This window comes from Symphodus melops, assembly GCF_947650265.1.
Source record: "Symphodus melops genome assembly, chromosome: 9".
NCBI lineage: Eukaryota > Metazoa > Chordata > Actinopteri > Labriformes > Labridae > Symphodus > Symphodus melops.
Window position 1 is genome coordinate 16,002,136 of NC_136699.1, and position 21,652 is coordinate 16,023,787.

Sequence of the window (21,652 nt, forward strand, 5' to 3'; positions counted from 1 at the left end):
TTTTCCAAGGCATTGGAACATAATGGGCTTCCTTCTGTCAGGAGCTAGCAGTTTGGGCATACTACACACTGTGATCTCTCTTTAGGTGAAGCTATAACGGTCATGTTTTCTTGTTAACAAAACTTCCCATCAAAAAGAGGTTTGGGAATCATTTCACAGATCAAACAGAAGAGTGATGGAGCTTTGCAGGCAGCACAGACTGAACACACTTCTGATCCAACAAAGAGTTCCAAAAAGACACTTTTATTTACCAGTATGATCGTGTACTCTCATGTGAGACAGTGATCTGATGAATATGTATGAAAACAGAGTGAAATAAAATACCAGTAACATAGTAGAATAGTGATGTCAAAAGAAACTCAGCAGCTTTTAGAAATAATTTAATGTTTGTTTTGTGATCAAAAGTATACAATCAATTCACAAGTTTAAAATACAAATTCCACGAAAACAACAGAAGAAATATAAACAATATTCACTCTTTATTACATATACAAAAATAAATAATCCCACACAGTCATTTTATAAGTGAATTAAACAAGTACATCAATCAATCAATCATTAGTTTTAGGTGTCTGAACACCTGAAAACTTTTAGATTCTTAGATGGCACTATTTTAATCCATGATGCTATGCTTTTGTGAACTGTACTTTGTATCTCCGTCTGTAACTCTGTGGGTTTTTTTTTTTTATGCTGCTGCTGCCTGTCTTGACCAGGTCTCCCTTGGAAAAGAGGTTTTTAATCTCAATGGGACCAAACTGGTTGAATAAAGGTTAAATAAAAATGTTTTTTTTGTTTTTTTTTTAATTATTTGCATAACAAATGTTATCTCAATACACTTAAAACACTCTTTGTTGCATTGCCATATACATTGAAAGATGAACATGAAAAGCTTGTTGAGTCTCTGCCGGTGTTTTCATGCAGTGTATTATGAGTCATTTTGGAGATTGGGACTTTCCTCAGAAGAAACTATAGATGTTACAACTCTAGATTCCCCTTCCGTTCCCACCGTATTATCCTCCTCTGATCTTCTGTCACTTTGTGTATCGGGCAAATACAGATCATATTCAAAAGCAGGATTTGTCTGCCCCTGTCTGTGCCGCTTCTGAACGTCCTCGAAGATTTGAAAAACCTTAAAAAGCACAACAAAAAAAAATCTCATTATAGAATAAATAATAATATATAATTATAAATAGAAAAGATAGAACATTAGTATTACCTTTGATTTAGGAATGAGACCCACTCTGAAGAAACCAATGTGCCCTGTTTCAATCTTTGTACAGTCGACCACAGTAGAAGCAATGTTCTCTGGGGAAGGCCCATCACACAGCACTCCATCAACCTTATAAAGCAAAATGCACATGTAGTTTATGAAAACACACAGAAAAAGATACTGTATGAGAAAAAATTATTGTCCTTACCTTGTCTCCCAGCTTAGCGTAAACTTGGTTGTGGTGAGTTGTGTCGGCCTCACCAGTAGGGTTGGCCGAGGTCACAGCGATGGGCCCCACCTGCAAAATAAATGGCATTTTTGTTTTTACCACAAAGCCTTTTTACCACCAACTTTAAAATGAATGATGTTTATTGTCCTCGTCATTACCATACTAATGAGGTGTGTGGCCACAGAGCAATCTGGGTTTCTGATTGCGATGCTTTGTGGAGTCCCGATGTGTTTGGCAGCATCTCCTAAACCAAAGGTGTCCATCCATGGCCCTGAAGGAAAACAAAATTAGAAAAACAAACAAGGCTTTTAAAATCACCAACATGCAACAAGGGCACACAAACACCATGTTACAAATATGAAAAAACCATCCAAATAAAAGACAACAACCTCTTGGTATGACCATGCTGATGGAGGAGGGCCACGCAGCCTCCATGAAGTCAAGCAGCAGTGGACTCAGAAGGTGCCGCACCGGCTCTAGCTGCTTGATGGAGGAGATCCACAGGGACATGGGTCGGTCCTGCGCCTGTTTCTTCACGCTGAAAATTAGAGAATGATGAGTTTCAATCATTGGATCGATGCAGATAAGGCACCACTGATTATTATGGAAACTCACTTGTAAGCTTTGACCACTGCATCAGGTCTGTTACAAGCTGCCACCAGCACGTAGACGGTGTCAGTTGGCATTCCACATATGCCGCCATTTTTCATGATTTCTGCAGGTAAAAGACGAGAAAACGACTTTACGATCAGATAAATTAACAGCTGCGTATCTCTTAAATCAACCATGATTCCTTCAGTATTTTCACCTGCAATCTGCTTGACGGACGAGGCCTTGCGGGCCGATACATGCGGACAGACATCTGCTCCTCTACCCACTCCGTTTAGCTTGACCAAAGGCTTTCCGAGGGGGATCTGCGGGCTCTGGAAGGTGCTGTTAAAAATGTGCGCCAGGAAGCAGTAAAAACTAACAAGGCCAAAGATGATCGTGACTCCTATGTCATAACCGTAAGGCAGTACACCGACGGCATCCAACAGGAAGCTAATGAGGATGAGCTTGAAGGTAAGGGCATAAGAAAACCAGGCAACATTTAAAAACAGAGCTGCAGCTGTCACTAAACAGTTAAAGAGAATAAAGCTAATGATCCCGACAGCGACATTAAAGCTCCTGGTGTCACCATACAGGCCCCCGTATCGTGTCAGCCCCCACACTGTCCACATCACACCATAGAGGACAAAAACTGTGCTCTCAAAGGTTTTACCTCGTGCAAAAGCTACTGAGCCACACAATAGCCCAAGAGCAACTCCAGATATTACCACCCAGGGAAGAATCAACACCGACAGAGGATTTCTGTCACCGACTGAAACTGTCATTGCAAAAGCAGCAAGAAGGCTGCAAGCATGGCCTAATATCTCTGCATCTGCATATTTAGAGAAACCTAGATGGGGTTCATGTAGCTCTTTATCTGCTCTGAGAGTAACACCTGGATATCTGGTCACTAGAGTTTGGAAATAGCCCTGCCCTGTGGGAATCTTTTTAGTGGAGACAAAATTAAAAGAGCTGATGAAAAGCATTACAGCAGAGATTACAAATATGGCTCCCTGTACGCCCTGCGTGCCTCCTTTGAAGAAACCCTGAGGCTCAGCTGCAATAGCAATACAATAAGCAACAAAAAACAACTGGTAGAGCCCCTCCAGCATGCTTTTCTGACAGCTGAACAGAGCAAGGATGGAGAACAGCACAGAGAAGACGACAGGGAAGGGAACAGGGGAGGAAGGCTGGATTGAGTAGAACGATAGCAGAGCGCTGTAGCCCTCTGCAAATTTCAGCAGAGCAGTGAAGCCGTAAAAAGTGGCAGCTAGTGTGTCCATGGCACGGAAGAAGAGGACACACAATGCAAGCTGGAAGACTCCTGACGTCCACAGCCAAGGGACATGACCCACAGAGAGCTGGGGGACCACACCTAACAGAGGACAGGCTAACACTGAGGCAGACAGCAAGTTCATCACCAGACCTACCAATACTAGATCAACACACCCTTTGTTCTGCTCTGTTTTTAACTCAGGTTTTCTTTTTAGGTTTGTTCCCGGGGGCTCAACTTTACCTTGAGTGATTATGGAGAGCAGACGCCCAAAACCAAAGTAAACTCCCACTAAGCAGACAAGCAGGTAGTTTGCAGCTGTAGCAGATTGACCAAAACCTGCAGCTGACAAACCTGCAATTTGATGGGCACATGCTAAGCTAATGCCAACAGCTATAAGAAAAAGAACAGCTTTTTTTGCAAAGATCGCAACACTGCCTATGATGAGCAGGGCTAAAGTAAACGCTGCCAGGCCTGGGACCAGAGAAGACCTCAGCTCTGTGGACTGCAGCACACCTTGACCCACCAGGATGTAGACCAGACCTGAACCACACCACAGAGCAGAGACGGTCAGACACAGAGAGGAAAACAGCTGGGAATGGGACAAACTGCGAAGGATCCCTGAGTGACAAAAACACAAAGGACAGGATACGTCATGAACACAAATGCAAATAAGCCAGGAGATCTAACAATACTTGTGATAAAACCAACCTGCATAAGCTAAGAGTGCTGCAATTATAAGGAGCAGAATCCCCAGGGCAGTCTGGGGAATGAAGTCTTTTTCTGGTGAGCTGGCATAGTCATTCACCAGAAGCAGGAGAGAGCCTACAAGTCGGAAAGACAAAACGTTTTGTTTTTTTCCACACATTGATCAAAGTAATGGTTTCACATTTTGATATAAAAACTTAAGTGATTTTGCCTGCTAAATTCCCACACAAGGTTTTTGTATATGCACAATGGCTTTATGAGAGATTTCAGTATTCCAGTACAAAATTAAGAAAAGATGTTAATAAAAGGATCTCTATATCTTCTATGTCTAGTCTTTACAACTTTAACTAAGCACAACAAGCTTTTTATGAGCTATTTGATACCAAAATAATATGTAATTTTATTTTTAAATATATATTATGGAATCTTTCAGTTTGTCTTGATTAAAAACGTCCATATTATTGTTTCAAAGTTTAAATCTGAAAGATTATGGTATTTGTTTAGGGACTGCAGACGAAAATAAGCAATAGGGATCATTCTGCAGGATCCCTTCTACAAATAAACTGAACGTATTCATTCATTAAATACATAACTTTATTAACTTTTCTCAGTAATTATAATGTTTATTTATTTCATGATGATATGAAGTTTGATATGTAGGTTATAGTTGCTGCAGACGATACAACACATCTTGATAAACGTATGAAATCGAGCTTACCGCCAGAAATGCTCAGCACTCCCACGGACACACAAAGCGATTTGAGGTAAGCCATGGCACCAGTGGACTTCTTAGGACGTGATGCAGGGCTTTAAACGTGCTGCGTGTGACGTGTGCATGTAAGCGAAACACAAGGAGAAGCCGCACCTTAATGGGGAAACGCTGAAGTCATTACAGGAAAAACTCTCTGCAAAAATAACTGCGTTTTTTCCCTCAAAGTTTTACAATGGGAACAAAGATAGTATTATGTATTTTACAAATATGGCCATATATCAATTAAAACAGTTATACTATTATAATATATGTATTATAATACTTATATTCTTAGCCTGTTGAACACACATAAAATACATTTTAATTTTAGTAACCTTTAGGATTTCTAAAGTACCATGGTCCACACATCATAGCTAAAAAGTGCAAGAGACCAGTCTTAAAGAACACGTTTATTATTTATAATACTAATTTGACATAAGAGAGGAATGACTCAGCTTTTCACTGTACCGTTGTTTGTCAGGTGCATGACGTTAACAAGTTGTGGGAGGGGACAGAGAGCAGGCAGCAGTATAAAGTTTGCGTTTCACAGCTTGTCAGCGCACCTCTGTTGAACAACTCAACACACAGCCTGCATAGACGGCCAATCACAGAAATAAGGTAAGATAATGGATATGTTCTTACTTCACCACGTTGACACTTTTTTTCCTGAAAAATAAAAGATTAGACAGTCGTAAAAAAGTAGATAGGCCTATGTAAAATGATTTTAAGAAATAGTGAGTCTTGTGAGGCAGGCTTGCAGACACTTGAGTCAACAGCATTACCTGGCATTAGCAGCACCTTGGTGTCCCCTGTCACCTGGCTCTGTAACATCTTTATGTGAACAAGTTGCTTCGTAGCTTTGTCCTTGTACCTCAAAACAGGGGGGAACACTTTAAGTTGGACCTTTTTTAAGTTTTGCATCAGTCTCTCTTAGGTTTAGAGAATAAGTGCTAAGTGTGTGTGTTTTTTAAAGGAAACATGGTGAAGCGTGTAGCAGTTATTCTCTCAGGCTGTGGAGTCTATGACGGCACAGAGATCCATGAAGCTTCTGCTGTCCTCGTTCATCTGAGTCGTGCTGCAGCAAAAGTAAGTTCAAGAAAAGAGAAAAAGGAAATGTATACTCCTATTTAGAGGGACTTGTGTTTCTTCTTTTACTTTGCAAAAAAAAAAAAAAATCCTATAATTTCTTGATCACAAATGTTCATATTCTGCTGTTATTTATTTCAGGTGCAGATGTTTGCTCCAAATGCAGATCAGATGCATGTTGTAAATCATTGCGAGGGGAAACCTACTGAGGAGAAGAGAAACATCCTTCAGGAAAGTGCTCGCATCGCCAGGGGTGACGTGACTGATCTGGCCAAGTTGGATGTTTCAGCTTTTGACGCAGCCATCATCCCAGGTTGGACTCACTGTGTCACAAGCAAATTATGTATGGGTAAAATGTTATCCATGATGTTGTTCATGAACCCTGCATTTCTCTTTCAGGGGGCTTTGGCGTAGCTAAAAACCTGAGCGACTGGGCAGTAAAGAATAAAGACTGCACTATTCAGCCCCAACTGGAGAAGCTCATCAAGGCTTTCCACAAAGCGGGGAAGCCGCTGGGCATGTGTTGCATCTCTCCAATTCTTGCTGCCAAAATCCTGCCTGGCTGTGAGCTCACAGTGGGGCAAGAAAAAGAGTGTGAAAAGTAAGTGAAATAGTTTCTCATCATCAGGTATCGCGACATATTAATTGATTCTTCTCTGGTTGTAACTTTTAATCTCTTTCTGTCCTAAGGTGGCCGTACGCTCAGACAGCAGGCGCTGTGAAGGAGATGGGCTGTAAGCACGTCAACACAGATGTGGATAAGGCCCATGTTGATATAAAAAATAAGCTGGTCACAACATCAGCATTCATGTGCAACGCTGCCTTTCATGAAGTTTTTGATGGAATAGGAGTCATGGTTAGAGAGACCCTGAAACTGGCCTAAAGGTCTCTAACGTTCTTATGTTTTGTGTTTATTTTCTGTACAAGCACGATGTCAAGTTATTGAACTTATCAAAGAGAGGTTGTCTAATGTTAGGTGACAGATGTGTTATTTTGGGATTCTCAATAAATTTACACCAAAAATGTCATGTTTGTATTTTTTCTTCATTGAAAAAAAAACACCACATAAATCAGCACTAAAAAATTTAGGATACTCTTGTACATACTTGCTTTTATGCAGAGAGTGCTTCTCCATCACATGAAAGACATAAAGAATAATTACAGAAATCTACTCATCCACACACGTTTTATGACCTTGTCCACACAGAGATCCCTGTTTTTTCCATCTTAAGCCACACAGAGAGCATGTGAAGGGGCACTGAACCCTGTCAGTGACCAAAGCCATGACTCAAGATTTAAGTTAACTTCTCCATCTTTGAAACAGTGCGAATGTTACTTTTCTTCTACGCTAGTATAAGACCATTAACTAAAACGTTTTGTATAGTTATGTAAACGTATTTACTGTATCACAAGCACCCTGCTGTTCTGGGATTGTTTTTTACATTTGTACTTATTTTTAAAATCGTGTCTGTAAAAATGTCTGTACATCATCCAAACAGTGCTTCGTACCAAAAAAAAAAATCCAACCTAATTTCACTGAAAAAAAACACACTTGAAGTGAAGAGAAACAGAAATAATGCAATTTGCATTTATGTCAGTCTTTCATATAATGGACATCATGATTCACTATAGTAGTTAATAATTGAACTTTGATTTTGAGTGTTTTAGGTTTTTGATATACGTCTCAGGGTGCATCAGTACGTATTTTGCTAAAAAAAAGTAGATACACTGAAATACTAATTGAGTGTTTATTTATTTTGAAGTTCATTAAAACAGGTGATATAATGAACCAGCCTGTGGGGACGAATTGAAGCAACAAAACCAGACGGATATTGTTAAAGCAAAGAGTTACTTGTTAACAAAAGAACTCTTTTAAAAAAACGAAGGGCGAGGCAGAATGTAATTGTGGATGCTGATTAAAATCACTTGAATAATATCATTAACACAGGAGGATCTACAAATCTTTCTAAGATGAGACAGATAAAACCAAAGGAAAAGCAGCCCTAAAACTTTGTGGTTGGAACAAAAATGCATCCTGACATGTTTGTGTATCTTAACTAAAACTAAGCCCTGTCGGGCGTACAGTTAAATACATTAAAAACACAATGCACCAATATTTAAATATAATTTTTTAATAGAAGTAAGAATTTTTAAAACTAAAAAATATAGTTCACCATACACCATTGTAATCTAAACTGCTGGTTTAGCTATCATACACACTAATTACATGTACTGCCTTTGTCTGAGTACAACATATTACTTTTGCAAGTGCAGGAAGAAGAATGAAGGATGACTTCATGCAGTTTTGTTGGAGAAATGTTTGAACTGATCAGCTCCACATGCCAACTCAGTCGCATGAAATTTCCTTGGACGATCAGGATCCTATAGTGACAACAGGATAAAGCCAGAATCAAGACAAAGTAAGATTGAGAAACTGTAACCTGCAAAACACAGGTATACAATGATACTATGTTTGTCTTACCTGTATGGGATATGCACAGGTGGGAACATATCGGATGACCAAGCCACAGCGCCTCCTCTGGGACATGTTTGCATCACTCGCATGGACGAGGAATCCGTCATGAATCTTTTGAAAGAAAATCCAAAATTATGGTTTCACATATCAAAAATGTTCATAAACTTTCATCTTTTAACAAAACACCACTACACTCACAGACATCTGGCCGGCTAACAGAGGGCACATCACAGCTTCATCAGCCTGCACCAGTTCCTCCGGGATCTCCTGGTTGACTGACAGCATGTTTCCAGGGCGGACAGCTAAGCGATGGGGTAACATGCCGGCGCAATGACTACCTGCAGGGCACAAAGACAAAGACGGAAGTCAGATCTATAAAGCAGATTGTTTTCATTCCATTAAAGTCATATACACGCAAGATACTGTACATCTCTAGCTGTTCATGGTGAGATGTACTGATTGTATTTCACAAAGGACAGTAGTTAAAGGCAAGTCGTGATGATACCTGGGATGACCTTGAGAGCACCGTTCTCCTTCAGTGAGTCATCTAAAGCGAGCCACACAGAGAGAACAGGGCCACCGGCAATGCCCCAATACCTGCAAACATGACAGTTTGAGTCAGACAAAACAAAACAAACAAACACCTTACATGTACATGTAGAAATTTCAGAGCTTCTATCTACCTGATATCCTGATGCCAGGCCACATATGGGAGTCCATTCTCCGCAACATCAGCCTTGGTTTCCCCCTCGTCATTCTCCTGGTGGTTGGGTTTGACTGTGGGGTATTTACAGATGAAGCGGGAGTCCAGCAGGATCACATCTGGGCCAATGACGGCTTTGACCACTCGCAGGACTTGAGGATGCTTGGTCAGGTCCTTAACCCATGGATACTGAAGGTGAACATTATGGAGGCTGTACTGTGTGTACTCCTCTCCTGAAAACAAACAAGCATGTAATATTGAATTAATTGACTTGAATTAATGCTGCATCCTTTACTACATTAAGAGTAAACTAAATTGCTCTTCTCAGTTGTCTCTATTCGTACCTTTCCTCTCTTTTTCCTGTCTTACTTGTTTGCTTTTTCACCCTGTTCCTCCCACCCGCCTTCATCTCAAAGCTACAACTTACCAAATTCTTCCTCCAGCTCAGAAAAGGCTCGTCTGGCCTCCCTCAGCTCAGTTTCATCCAAAACAGGCAGCTCTGAGAGGAAGCCCTGCTGGTTATAGATCTCCTGCAGTTTGGCTGTGGATGTTGTCATCTCTGTGCTGATGCCTCAGGCTTTCTGCTTCAGAAATTTATAAGGCAGCAAACTGTTTGTGGTGGATAAATGTGAAGTTTAAATACTGTATTTTCTGCTAGAGATTGTGTTTTTCATCACATTTTCAAGGGCAGCTGAGTTTAGTTGTTTATGCAGACATGCCATGCTCTGATGGGGGAAAAACATCTAACCACATTTGCACTGAGCACCACCTTGTTCTTTCTGTCCTATTAGACAAATATATCATACCAATATAACACTGAAGCTACACCTCTCTGCCAGTGTGAAGCAGGCTTTTGTCAATGTTAAGAGACTTTTTTAAAAATAAATATAGAACATTGGCTGACTAAAACAGGTCAGGAAGAGAACATTTCTATCTTCATACTGGAAAAGTTAAAGACTCAAAACTTTCCTTTAACCTCCATCATTCTGTGACTGTAATATTATCGCTCCACTTGCCACGATACTAAACTGAATTTCAGATTATTGACATGAAAAAACATTCTTGCATAGACACATAACATGAGGGGGGAAAGCAAATGAAAAGCACTGAAAGAACAAATACTTCTGTAAAGAGATTTAAAAAAAAAAAAGACATTTATTTCTATAGAAAAAGAAGTATTCAGAAGTTCACACTGGTCCAGCTAGTAGATATATATTTAGTCCATATGATAAATAATATTAAATCTTGAAATAAACATTATCTGCAAGCAAAACAGATCAAACTGTATCTATTACAGAGGCTTTCCTTTACTCTACATACCAGTCTGCTGTTCACTCTCCTCTCTTGTTGAGTCTCCTGATACTGTCGATCTCTTGAGCAGAGATTATATACACCTCAGAGCTCATTCTGGAAATTCCACTTCCTTCAATTCTTACAGTTAATAGTATAACTATCTTTCATCAGTGGACAGGTGAAACTATGATTGTGATGTCACTGCTAACATGATGTAGCAATCCAGGTGTGGTTTGGCATTCATTGACCCTTAGAAACTTAACATGAAACCTTTTCTTTTCAGGAGCTTTGTGCATTTATTGAGCTTTTACCATCATGAAAGTGATACTCAGTGATGGAAAGACTTTAAGACTATCATTGGTGCCCTCCATTATTACCCAGTCGTGAAGAGTGATGTGACAAGTCTATTTTTAGTTCACAGTTACTCATTATTCCGTCAGAGTTTCCCACTCATCACAACCTTATATTCAACTTCTTTGTTCCAGGAGCCGAGACGGGTCACAGGACAAAGACATGTTTCATACTGTAAATTATCCGTTTGTGAGTGCATAATGGTGTGAAGAGAGTACTATCCTAATGGCCTGCTTTTACATTCAAGAGAAATATATTGGCCATTTTCTTCTTTTATGTTATCAATCGTAGTAACAGTAATAAACTTCATATTGATATAGCACTTTTCCAAACAAGGCTACAGAGTGCTAAAAAAATGGAAATATAGTAGAGAAATGTGAGGATAAATGTGAGCTTGTGTGTTGTCCATAATATTATTCTCATTTTTTCAAATACTTTTATCTGGCATATTTAATGCCATGAGTAAAAAATACATAGACTGTACACAAATCAGTATTTATGTGTCATTCTGCCTGAATAGGATAATTAACTTTTATCAGTAAAAGTAGAAACATTCCTTTTAGCAGCTTACTATGAAACACCTAAACACTTAAACACTAAACAATGATAACTGTTTTTTTTAAGGAAAGAGCCTTCAAACAGTTAAGTTCCAGTAAATGAACCAACCTTATTTACTTGGTCATTTTATTGTGGCATTGTGATAATGAAGGGTGTGGTGAATGACAAATGATTTTAACTTCCTTTCCTGGAAATGGTTTTTCCAAACTATTTAAGTAGATATGTGGTAAGGAAGGAGCAAAGCCGTCTTAGTCCTTCATATTATTATGAGAATTGAATTCTGCTTCCTGAATTCCTCCTCACGTTTTCTTGTCACCCAGCTGTTGATGCATGATGCTGTTCCGATTTACACTGTTGCTCTGGATTAATCAATAACTAGACTACCAATTTAGAAAATGCAATACATGGCAATAGCTTACATATAAAAGCTATTCAGGAAATACGACGGTCTACGATAAGAAATCTTTCAGGATTCCGAGAAAACAATAAATTGAGGGGAAAGCCCTGATCAATAACTGACCAACTCTGTGGTGTAACGTCATGGGCCAATAGCCTCAGATCAGGAACAGTGACCAGGAAATCAGAAAACTGTTTAACTTTCTTTGGTGTCAACGAAAAAAACAGTTAAGCTCCTATATGTAGTGAAATCATTCAAGCAGGGAAAAAAAAACCATCCACAGTCTTAGATCACACATTACTATATTATTTATTGCATATATTAGAAGTTGACATATAACATTATTACATAGTTTAAAAGGAACCAATGCTGGCAACAATTTCTGTTCAGTAGTATACATAAGAAATATAAACTCAATTCTACATTTTAAGTAAAAAAACAAACCCATTTCTAAGTGCTTCTTTGTTTCACTGTGATGATATAAAAGTGCTGTCAGTTAGAATAAACATTGATTGATAAGAATAGAAAAGAAACAAAGAAAGATTGACCTTTTTTTCAATCCTCCCACCCTTACTCTGACTCTTTGTCCCTATTTGGGTGCTTGGGGCAGAGTGGGTGATGTTGTTTCCTTTTTTCTCCACTTTGTATCCTCTTGTCTCCCCCTACTGGCTCCTGATCATTATTGCAGCGGTGGATCAGCACTGGGTCCTTGTTTGTGGGTGTTTTCTTCAACAACAGCCGCTGCAGCATCTGTTTGTCAGACCGTTCCCGTCGGAAGTCATCCTCATATAACTTGAGCTGCAGTGATGTCAGAAGGACAGACGGATTAATCATAGGGAGATAAACATGCCACAAACAATATTAATTCTAAACCTTTGCAACGTTGTGGAGCTCAGGAAATATTACAATATGGCATTTGAGATGTTTATTTTTTCATATGATTATATGAATACTGTGGTATGTTTGAACTACCATTGCACAACATGTATACTTTGCACTTTTAAACACTCACTTGGCATTGAAGCCTTGAAAGGCGGCGTGCACGGATGCAGCAGCTCTTAACTCCTCTTGTAGAAAATGTGTTTTATTGTTTTTGTTTGTTTGTTTGTTTTTTCTGTCTTGCACTGTTTCCTTTTTTTTGCTGCTATTTTTAATTTTGTTGTGCTTCAGTAAGAGGAACAATGACAATAAAAGAATTCTGAGTCTGATACACATTATTTCTTTGTTTGATTGAGACCTAAAGCCCCGTTTCCACACAGCAGTCCGGTACTGATCGGTACAGTTCGGTACAGTCAAGCCTGATCCCGTTTGTGTTTCCACAGCCACCTGTGCCCTATTTGGTAGGCAGCGTGTAAGCTGGATGACGATAGCCGCGTCAGCAACGTAATAGCGTCACATAATGGCAGCAAACCGCTAACTAATAAATTCAACAAAGGAGAAAAACGTGACAAAAACAAAACCTGGAAGACATCCAGCAGTTCATCTACTCTGTCACTGACATGTGGCTCTTTATTACAAAACTCAATCAAGCTTTATTCCAGTGAAGGCTGTGTGCCGCGAGGACAAATAAAGAGATGTAAACAATCGGCTGTGTATTATAAACACGGCGGGGTTGTGTTTACCGTTGTCACACGGAAAGTGACTATTCTTTTGACCAATCTACGGACTGCAGTGTTTAGCGCCACCTTTTCGGGTCGGCTCGAAATTCTTGGCACCCCAACAGAAGGGTCCCAAAAAGTAGGACGGTACGGATTGGTTATTTGGGACTCTTTCCCGGGACTAGTCTATGGAAACGCTGCAAAATGCGTGCCAACTCATACTGAGACGAACCGAACCAGACTGCTCGGTGCCTCTGGATAGTTTACATCATCTGTGAAGAAATGACTGCATATTCCTGTTTCAGTGTTGGCAGTGTTTTTGTGTGCGTGTGTAGACATTTGAAACCTGCTTCAGTGTTACCTGCTCTTGCAGGAGTGCCACCTGTTGGCGCATCTCCTCCCTCTTCTTCCTCAGTCTGCGGTTCTCCTGCTGAGTGTGTTTGTGGTCGTTGTGTTCCGTCTCATACTCTGCTTCATAAATCTGGGTCTGCTGACAGAAGGCATCAGTGTGGCAGAGAGCCAATATCAGAGCCATATCTTTTGATCTGCAGATATTTATTACCAAGTCGTGAGCAAATACAGAACAGCATAGAGTCGCCACTTGGTGGTGTTGTTTACTATCCAATCCTGTCTGATGCAGTTAGCAAAAATCTTTCCCTGGCAACAGTGAGTTGACATCAGTTCTGCCTTCCTCTCATCAGAAATGGGAACAGTGTTTGATGTTTCGAAGAATAGAGCAGTGCACCTGACACTTCAGAGCCTCCAGCTGTTCTTTTAGATTCTGCACTTCTTGCTGGGAGTCTCCAAGAGCTCCTGGTTGGGCGCTGCTGCTCTGACTTTTCCTTTGCTGCCCTGCCTCATGATTTGAAGAAGCTGGGAAGAAGGAGGATGAGGGTTTGTATGCAGGTAAAGGACCTCCAGGAGGATTACTGTTGGGGCATGACACAGGACCATGTACCACAGCACTAAAGCCAACCTGACGGAAAGACATGAAAGAAACTGGTGAACAAAACTCATGGCTATGAATAAATTATAACAAAATAATTAGCAGTATAGATGCACTAACAGGTACAATACCTGTTTTGTGCAGTCTTTGTCTGCATGCATCCTGTTCTCCAGCAGTCTGATATACTCCTGCAGCTCCTGGTTCTTCTTTAGTTCCTGCATCAACGCCTGCTCATAGTACTCCTTTGCGCTCTGCAGAACCCAAACACGTTACATATGTAATGTAACTTCCTTTACACGGCCCACACCAATATGTCTAACTTAATTTGTGTGCAATAGGTCTTGTGTGTACATTTTTGCATCCCACTAACTAGCTCCGTTGCATGTTTACCTGTTGGTGCTCCACTTTGAGCAATAGTCTACTGTTCAGCTGTTTAATGGCTGCGCCTTCCAGCTCCAGAGCCTGAAGTCGGTGCTGCAGACCCAGTGTGGCACTGCGGTACACCTGGTCCCATTCCTCATTTAGCTTCATCAGCTGTAACACACCATCAACACATATTCATGACTAACACAGCCTTTACAGCAATCTTTTACAGCATCGTTCATGTCATCGTCACCACTGTGTTTCTCAATCTGCCGCCAAAACAACAAGAATTTCAGGAGTGAATTTAGTTCACATTTGAGCTAGCTACTTCACTGTATAAACACACTACAGTTATCAGTCCATCATTGTCACTTAAAGCACATCATTAAAATACAAAATGAAGGCGGTATTCCTGAAAGATTTAACTTTTTATTCACAGCTTAGCAGCAGTTTTCACACATCGCCCACAGTCCTCCTCTGGTTTTTTGACAGAACTAAATGTAATCACCAACAGCAGCAGCACAAATGTGAAATCGGCAGGTAGTCTTCAACAGTTTAAGGCTTTTCCCCCCCCTTTCTTGTACCTCTTTGTTGACTCTGCGTAGCTCAGTGTTCTTGTTGAGCAGCAGCAGTTTCTCCTGGTCAGCAGAGGTGACAGTCATACTCTCTGTGATCAGAGTGACCTGCTCCTCTGTGGACAGCAGTCTGTCACCCACAGGACTCACCTCTGCTGCCCTGCACACACACACACACACACACACACACACACACACACACACACACACACACACACACACACACACACACACACACACACAGAGAGTTGGAATTTTTACAAATTGCCATGCATATGGGCCATAAATACAGTCATGATAAAGAACATTAGAGGAGGATTTCCATTAATAAGCAAAAGCATGTCCACACAAAAGAATGTCAGAGAGTACTTCTGAACGCCCACTCATACAGAGTGCACTTACAGAGAATTGAATGTGAGCTATTATGTACACCCACCCACACACACATGCATGCACTGTCACATTAAGCACTCAAGATTCTCTCTCACACATGCACGCTATGAAGCATTGTTTTGCATCTGGAGTCCTAGCCAATCGGAATCACTGTTTTTTATCACAAGTCTCAGCACATCGATAGCCTCTAGAAACAATGTGTGTGTTCATCCTAGCAAAATGTTGATTTGTATGGAACCACTTGGAGAGAGGAGAAATATTTGCAACGATGATTTAGTTAAACCAGCTTGCTGTCCACTGTCCTTGTTTAAAAGTAATCGCTGATAGGGAGGCACAGATCTAAAGCCCAGGAGGGTACCTGCTCATTGAAAATCACGCTCCTCTGCATGTAGCCCCCAAGGGACTACAAAAATACAAACTGGTGTAATCTCAGAAAGCTAAGTACTAAAAAGAGATGCATTCTACTATCACCTGTGATTCCCCTTAAGGCTAAACTCCCCCGCAAACACATGCTTTCATCCACTTACGTACAGTGTCTTGCAGTGTAAAAACAGTGTTACACAATTACTGAAAAGTTGTAATATTAGGTCTAAAAGGGAAAGATTTGTAAACATTTTACCACCAAAAGAATAAATATAGAGTTTCTTTCCTCCTTTGACCTCAAGTAAAGCAGTTCTCACTTCACATTTGGCAGCACTGTGAGTCCAACACAAATTGCCCCAAGGGGACAAAAAAGTTTATTGTATTGTAAATTTGCACTCAAGACTGTTTGACCACAGTGGCCCAGCTGGGATGACTGACTTATACAGGGGTAGAAAAAATGTGTGGCCACAAATAAATAGCATTTATGTATCCTTTTAGTTGCCAATAAGTATATCTACTTTACACTATAAACATTAAGGGATCACAAAAATGTTGAAACTTAAAGGTAGTAATTTGGTTGGTTTTTGGTTGAAATTGTTTTTATGTCTTGACAATAATTAAGATTTGATGTGCCCCGAAAAAGGAATGAAGAAAATTTGTCATCTGTAGCAGCTGTAAGCCTGTCAAAACTTTGACCAACGTCGGATGTCAGTTAGTTTTTTTATAAACCAATCATGCACAAGCTCTACCTCATGTATGCATGAGCTCACACTCAAAGCATGAGCTGAAATCCACTTCTGGACCAATGGCGCTAGTGCATGTAAGCAAAGTGCGTGGATTTTGAGGGAGCACAGAGGGGAGGGGGTGAGTGAATACAGAGAACGGAGAGGATGCTACTTTCACAATCATTTTAGTTTTCTAAAATTACCAATCCTGCCTTTAAGAAATGTTCTTAAATTGCAAAACAATTAAGAGGCAACTTGTGTTTTATATATTGTTTAGGATTCAAAAAGAATGCTCAATGACCAGCATACTAGAAATATTGTGTCTTGAAAAAGTTTTTTGGAAATATATAGAATAATATTCAGCCAAAAAGAAAAATGCGAAAATTGATACAACCTTCACAAGCAGCAGGTTGGCTTAGTTGAGAAAGCAGGAAATAGGGGACAACAGCTTAACAATTTTTTTTCCAAGAATAACCCAAAAACAAAAAAAGAATGAACGAAAAAAAACAACAACCAGTAACTGTAAGTTTTCAAGGGATTAAGTGGGGGACTTTTTTTTTATCCAGTAGCAACAATTTCCTGTCTTTTTTGCATGCTAGCAAACTCAATGTGAAAACCCCATGAAAAACGCTACTTATTGTTTTCAGTTTCAGTCAACATGTTAGTTTAAAACATAAGGTAATGTTAATATAGCTTAAGAGCTAGTATGCAGTCTCTCTCTCTCTTCCGCCTCTTTTTTTTAGTGTTTATGTTACGTTAAGCTAACTGGTGTGTTTATTTTTTATTCAGCCACAAACTTGTTGACTCAAAGATGTAAATTATCATATATTATTCTAGAGCAAGATTATGTTCTCCACTAAAAAGATTGATTAAAAAAGGCTAAAACCCCTCATGGACTAATTACATCATTAAAAATGGTTGTGGCATAATACAAACGTTTTATTCAAATACAAACTCTCTGTTCTGTCCTCTGGATTCAGCAAGGCAGGAAAGAGTGCAGGCTGTTCATTATGACCACTAATGACTAAATCATCCACACTGAACCAGCAGGTCTGTGTAGGATGAAAGCAGAAGCTGAAAAAAAAAATGAAATTGAGCCTAATTTTAGTGGCCACTACAAGCCCAAAATGCTTACATACCTATGTCATGTCCAATACCCTGTCTTGGACCCTGTCTTGGCAAGTAAGCACAGTGTTCTCAGTCATCCTTTTGGGACCTCACCATGCTTCATGTCTCCCTGATCCACACTCTTTTCTCTTTCTGCTGCTCTGACAGCCGATACAAACTGTGTGACCCAGTTTCACAAAGTTTTCAATCCTGTTCTGTCTTGGAAGGACACCAAAATGCCATCGCTTCCCACAGCAATATGGTAATTCACTACAGTGGATGATGATAAAGAGGGAGATAATATCTTTCCTTCTTGCTGGTGGCAAATCTGACAATTATGAGGCTAGATATGTCTATAAGGATCTGCAGCCACTGTCAGGACTCTGAAAGAGGAGAGGACTTCTGTATTGGACTAATCACATTTGTAGGTACAGTAATACGTCTACATTTACTTGAACCATTACTCATTATAACATAGGTAAAACCAAAAGATATGTCAGATTCTGAGAATGAGTTATGTAATTGATTCAGTGATATCAGTGTATATCATGGTTGTGTAATTTGAACTGACATTTTATTATGACATCAGGGGAAACTCCGCAGTGACTTTTTAAACCCCCTCAAACACTCCACGTAACCACCGAACAAAATATGAATAACTACCTCAAAGAAGTTTGAAATAGTTTCTCATTGCTCAAAAGAAAACGAAGCTATAAATAAAACTTTCCGGTTAATAATGTCACGCTTCATGAGTCTTAGGCTCTTTTACTTCATGTTGGTTATTTGTTGAACAACTGCCAGAGATGTTGGTTTAACTTTTCAGTATCACAAAGACAATAACACATGTGACAAGATTTTTTTTCAACTGTGTTCCTGTTTTTATGCTCATCTTGTTTGTAAAAAAAAAAAAAAAAACATACCATATTTCTGTTGATTTGTGTTCCTTTTGGTTTTGAGTGAGGCTGCTGCCACTTGGTGAAGTATCTTTTTGAGTTCCTGCTTCTGATGAGAACGATAATGTCGAAATAGACGACAAGGACAGGATATCTCCATCCATGGTATCAAATTTTCTAATCTTCTGAGAGTCTAAAACAAATTAAAACACCCTGAACAAACACACACACACGTCTTTCTTCGTGAAGTGTCAGCTAAGCATGTGGTGAGAAGAAAATAGTGTTGTACGTTGTGACGTGCAGCAGAAGAGGAAGCAAGCAAGACCAAGAGCCACATGATGGGAACAGGAAGTGACAATGAAAACTTTTTCAGATGTGTGTTAAAGAGGGCCTGTACCACTGAGATCATTGTACATTACTCAAATTGTTTACTCAGTTCAAAAGTTGTTTGGTTTGAGTTCATTTGGAGTTTTAGGGAAATTCTGCACAGTGTTATGTGTTTGTACTAATGGGTTTCCCCCGGTGTTACCCACTAGCTAAGCTGCTGTATTTGTGGTTTAAACTTCATATGGAGCAAGCTGAATAGATATGCATAACTTGAGCATGATTATATACTGCATTACTTGATATGTAATTGATAATGATGGTACATACATTTATTCATGACAAGTAATGATAGGGTCAGGCTGATTGCATTCCCCAGTCTGCTCATTACTGGGAATTAGAGAAGTGGGCTGCAGCAGGTTAATTTGAATATCACATGTTCATGTGAGGGACAATTGAAAAAATTAAAGGGTTTTGTTAATTATGTTCCTCTTAGTCAGGCTAAGCTGTCTATTATTAACACTAAGGGAATTAATTTACTTAAATTGTTCACAACAATCTCTCCACCTACAGACTGAGAGATGGAAAGTTAGAGATCCTACTGTAGTAAAGAATTTAAATGCAAGGAAAAAAGCAGAAAAATGTGAAATGACTATTTCTATTCCATGAAGTTGTAATGCAGTTGATGAAGTTGTTTTTTCTTATTCCTTTCTTCAAAATTCTGGCTTTGGGGAATATATTTTGTCTGCAAAGCTCGGAGAATGCTCCTGTTCAGCCATGTGTTAGAAAACCTAATCTGCTGTCCTTAGAAGCTGAGTCATCATCGCTCTTTTGTAATGGTTCTGCTAATATTTAGAGTATTAATGTTCTGAAACAAAGAGGTTATATTCATCACTCACTGAATGTATGTAGGCTCTGTGATGTGATATACACAGACTGTTTTCAGTTGTTGCTATTCAGAGGCTGGCACAGTTAATCCAACATGTTACTTTGTTACAAGGTTAACTTCGAAATTAGTTTAACTGGTTCATATTTAACTAAAGTTAAAAAATAAAGTCGACATTAAGCGCACATATCAATAAAAAACAAACATCAGCTTTTTGCAGTGTCAATAGATTTGAGTTCTTGAAATAATAGAAGCTATTGTACTTCTGGATCGCAGGCAGTTAAAATGGAAAAAGGTTGGACAACCAGGCTGCAGATTTTCTCAGTGAAAACCAAAATGTATTCAGGCTGGCCACACAAAGACAAAAAATAACATTATGACAAAATGTATTCCATTGATTATCTATTACCTATTCAAAATCATCATAGTAAAATCATCAAAATAAGCAGTAAAATCATTGGTCAGGAACAGCAGTCACTCACTAACATCTACAACACCAGAGTCCTGAGCAAAGGCACCCAGATCTCCACTGACCCTTCACACACCCTGCACCCTCACTACACTCTGCTGCCTTCAGGGCACAGGTACAGGGCGCTCCCACTGAGGACAAAGAGGGCCAGCTCCAGCTCCAGTTTCCTCCATCCGTCTGTTAAATGGCTGACAGGGACTGTGATCACCTTCTTTTACTTAATTTATTTATCACTTAATTTACCACTGCTTTTAATCTATTGTTGTTTTTAAGCTATTTATTAGGGACTTCATGACCAATCAGAATTTCTAATTTTTTAACTTTTAAAAAGTGAATGTTGTGTGTGTTGTGTTCTGTACTGGCGCTTTCCCTGCAATGAAGTTCCTAACGGATAAATAAAGTTCATTTGATTTTGATTTTGATTTGAAAAGTGTCACACATCATCAGTCTGCTGATCTCCCACACTTAAATGTACCTGTCATCTTGTGCCAATCAAAGAGGAGTTCTGTAATCAGTTCCCTATTGACTTCAGGGGCAATCAATCTCACCACCCCCCTGGAGTGAAAGAGACTCAAGAGTGATTAAACAAAGAAAAAATGTTCAACAACTTTCCTTCTGAAGTTTAAACAAAGCAAACATGTCAAAGAAATACAGTGTGTAACATTCATTTTCCTTTTACTTTAAACAGAACAAATATGTTGAATTAATAAACAAAATGTAGCCACTTTAAAGTCATATTAACTCTAGTGACTTTTAGAGAACAATACACATCAAATTACACGATCATTGACTTCCGAGCAAGAGCAAAGTACATCCTCCTCTCTGCACAAACATCTACTTTTATCAAAACGTAGGCTCCATGACACAAACTTTCCATGATCAGCTCCCCTGGCCCACATGTGTGTTTTATTATTATCAGTCATTCTGCCCACCAGGATGTCACCTGAACACCCTCTACCAGACAATATTTATATTTCAATAAAGTAAAAAAACATTTATAGCGAGATAGTGGGAGCTAAATCTATATGTTTTTAACTGTTTCTGCAAACAGTGATTATTCAGAAAAGCAATAAACGCTTTTGACCACAATGTAATAAATAATCAAATCATAAGTCATCCTTAGTGACAGCCAGACAGACAATCAGATGACCAGCTCAACATCCTGAGTTGTCGAGGTATTCCAGTCTGGACCAAAGTGATGGATCAACTGACAGACAAAGCAATCTGTAGAACTGTGTGCCACAAAACAACAAGCAAACTATGAGGTGCTTTGATCCACCGTAAAAAGAGATAGTGTTGAAGTAATGGATAAATTTTCTCTATTGAATTACTGACTCAGTACGTGGATTCAGACAACAACAATAGTCTTTTGCACTGGTGGAAACGA

The 21,652-nt window shown here is 39.4% G+C and overlaps 4 protein-coding genes across 5 annotated transcripts; 1 reads left to right on the top strand and 3 right to left on the bottom strand.

Annotated features, from left to right (window-relative positions):
- Window positions 1-808: 808 nt before the first annotated feature.
- Window positions 809-5,272, bottom strand: LOC306828894 (uncharacterized protein). Its single transcript, XM_079351633.1, has 10 exons — window positions 5,228-5,272; window positions 4,727-4,873; window positions 4,012-4,125; window positions 2,248-3,921; window positions 2,055-2,154; window positions 1,829-1,977; window positions 1,598-1,710; window positions 1,419-1,508; window positions 1,217-1,339; window positions 809-1,129 (listed from the first exon to the last, which is right to left on the bottom strand). The coding sequence occupies exons 2-10, from the start codon at window positions 4,779-4,781 to the stop codon at window positions 926-928; spliced, it is 2,622 nt and encodes an 873-aa protein (XP_079207759.1). The 5' UTR covers window positions 4,782-4,873; window positions 5,228-5,272; the 3' UTR covers window positions 809-925.
- Window positions 5,273-5,286: 14 nt separating this feature from the next.
- Window positions 5,287-6,873, top strand: LOC306828895 (glutamine amidotransferase-like class 1 domain-containing protein 3, mitochondrial). Its single transcript, XM_079351634.1, has 5 exons — window positions 5,287-5,377; window positions 5,733-5,845; window positions 5,987-6,158; window positions 6,245-6,446; window positions 6,536-6,873. The coding sequence occupies exons 2-5, from the start codon at window positions 5,738-5,740 to the stop codon at window positions 6,726-6,728; spliced, it is 675 nt and encodes a 224-aa protein (XP_079207760.1). The 5' UTR covers window positions 5,287-5,377; window positions 5,733-5,737; the 3' UTR covers window positions 6,729-6,873.
- A 1,138-nt stretch (window positions 6,874-8,011) lies between these two features.
- LOC306829568 (ectoine dioxygenase) lies at window positions 8,012-9,602 on the bottom strand. The gene is made up of 6 exons (XM_079352651.1): window positions 9,452-9,602; window positions 9,005-9,257; window positions 8,827-8,918; window positions 8,520-8,659; window positions 8,328-8,432; window positions 8,012-8,227 (listed from the first exon to the last, which is right to left on the bottom strand). The coding sequence occupies exons 1-6, from the start codon at window positions 9,579-9,581 to the stop codon at window positions 8,141-8,143; spliced, it is 807 nt and encodes a 268-aa protein (XP_079208777.1). The 5' UTR covers window positions 9,582-9,602; the 3' UTR covers window positions 8,012-8,140.
- Window positions 9,603-11,913: 2,311 nt separating this feature from the next.
- On the bottom strand, window positions 11,914-18,841 carry LOC306828848 (uncharacterized protein). 2 transcript variants are annotated; one of them, XM_079351556.1, is made up of 7 exons: window positions 18,614-18,841; window positions 15,115-15,265; window positions 14,558-14,701; window positions 14,299-14,418; window positions 13,967-14,197; window positions 13,583-13,708; window positions 11,914-12,421 (listed from the first exon to the last, which is right to left on the bottom strand). In XM_079351556.1, the coding sequence occupies exons 1-7, from the start codon at window positions 18,748-18,750 to the stop codon at window positions 12,194-12,196; spliced, it is 1,137 nt and encodes a 378-aa protein (XP_079207682.1). In that variant the 5' UTR covers window positions 18,751-18,841; the 3' UTR covers window positions 11,914-12,193. The 2 variants fall into 2 exon arrangements, with proteins under 2 accessions (XP_079207682.1, XP_079207683.1); XM_079351557.1 differs by lacking the exon at window positions 18,614-18,841 and adding an exon at window positions 17,726-17,833.
- Window positions 18,842-21,652: the final 2,811 nt, after the last annotated feature.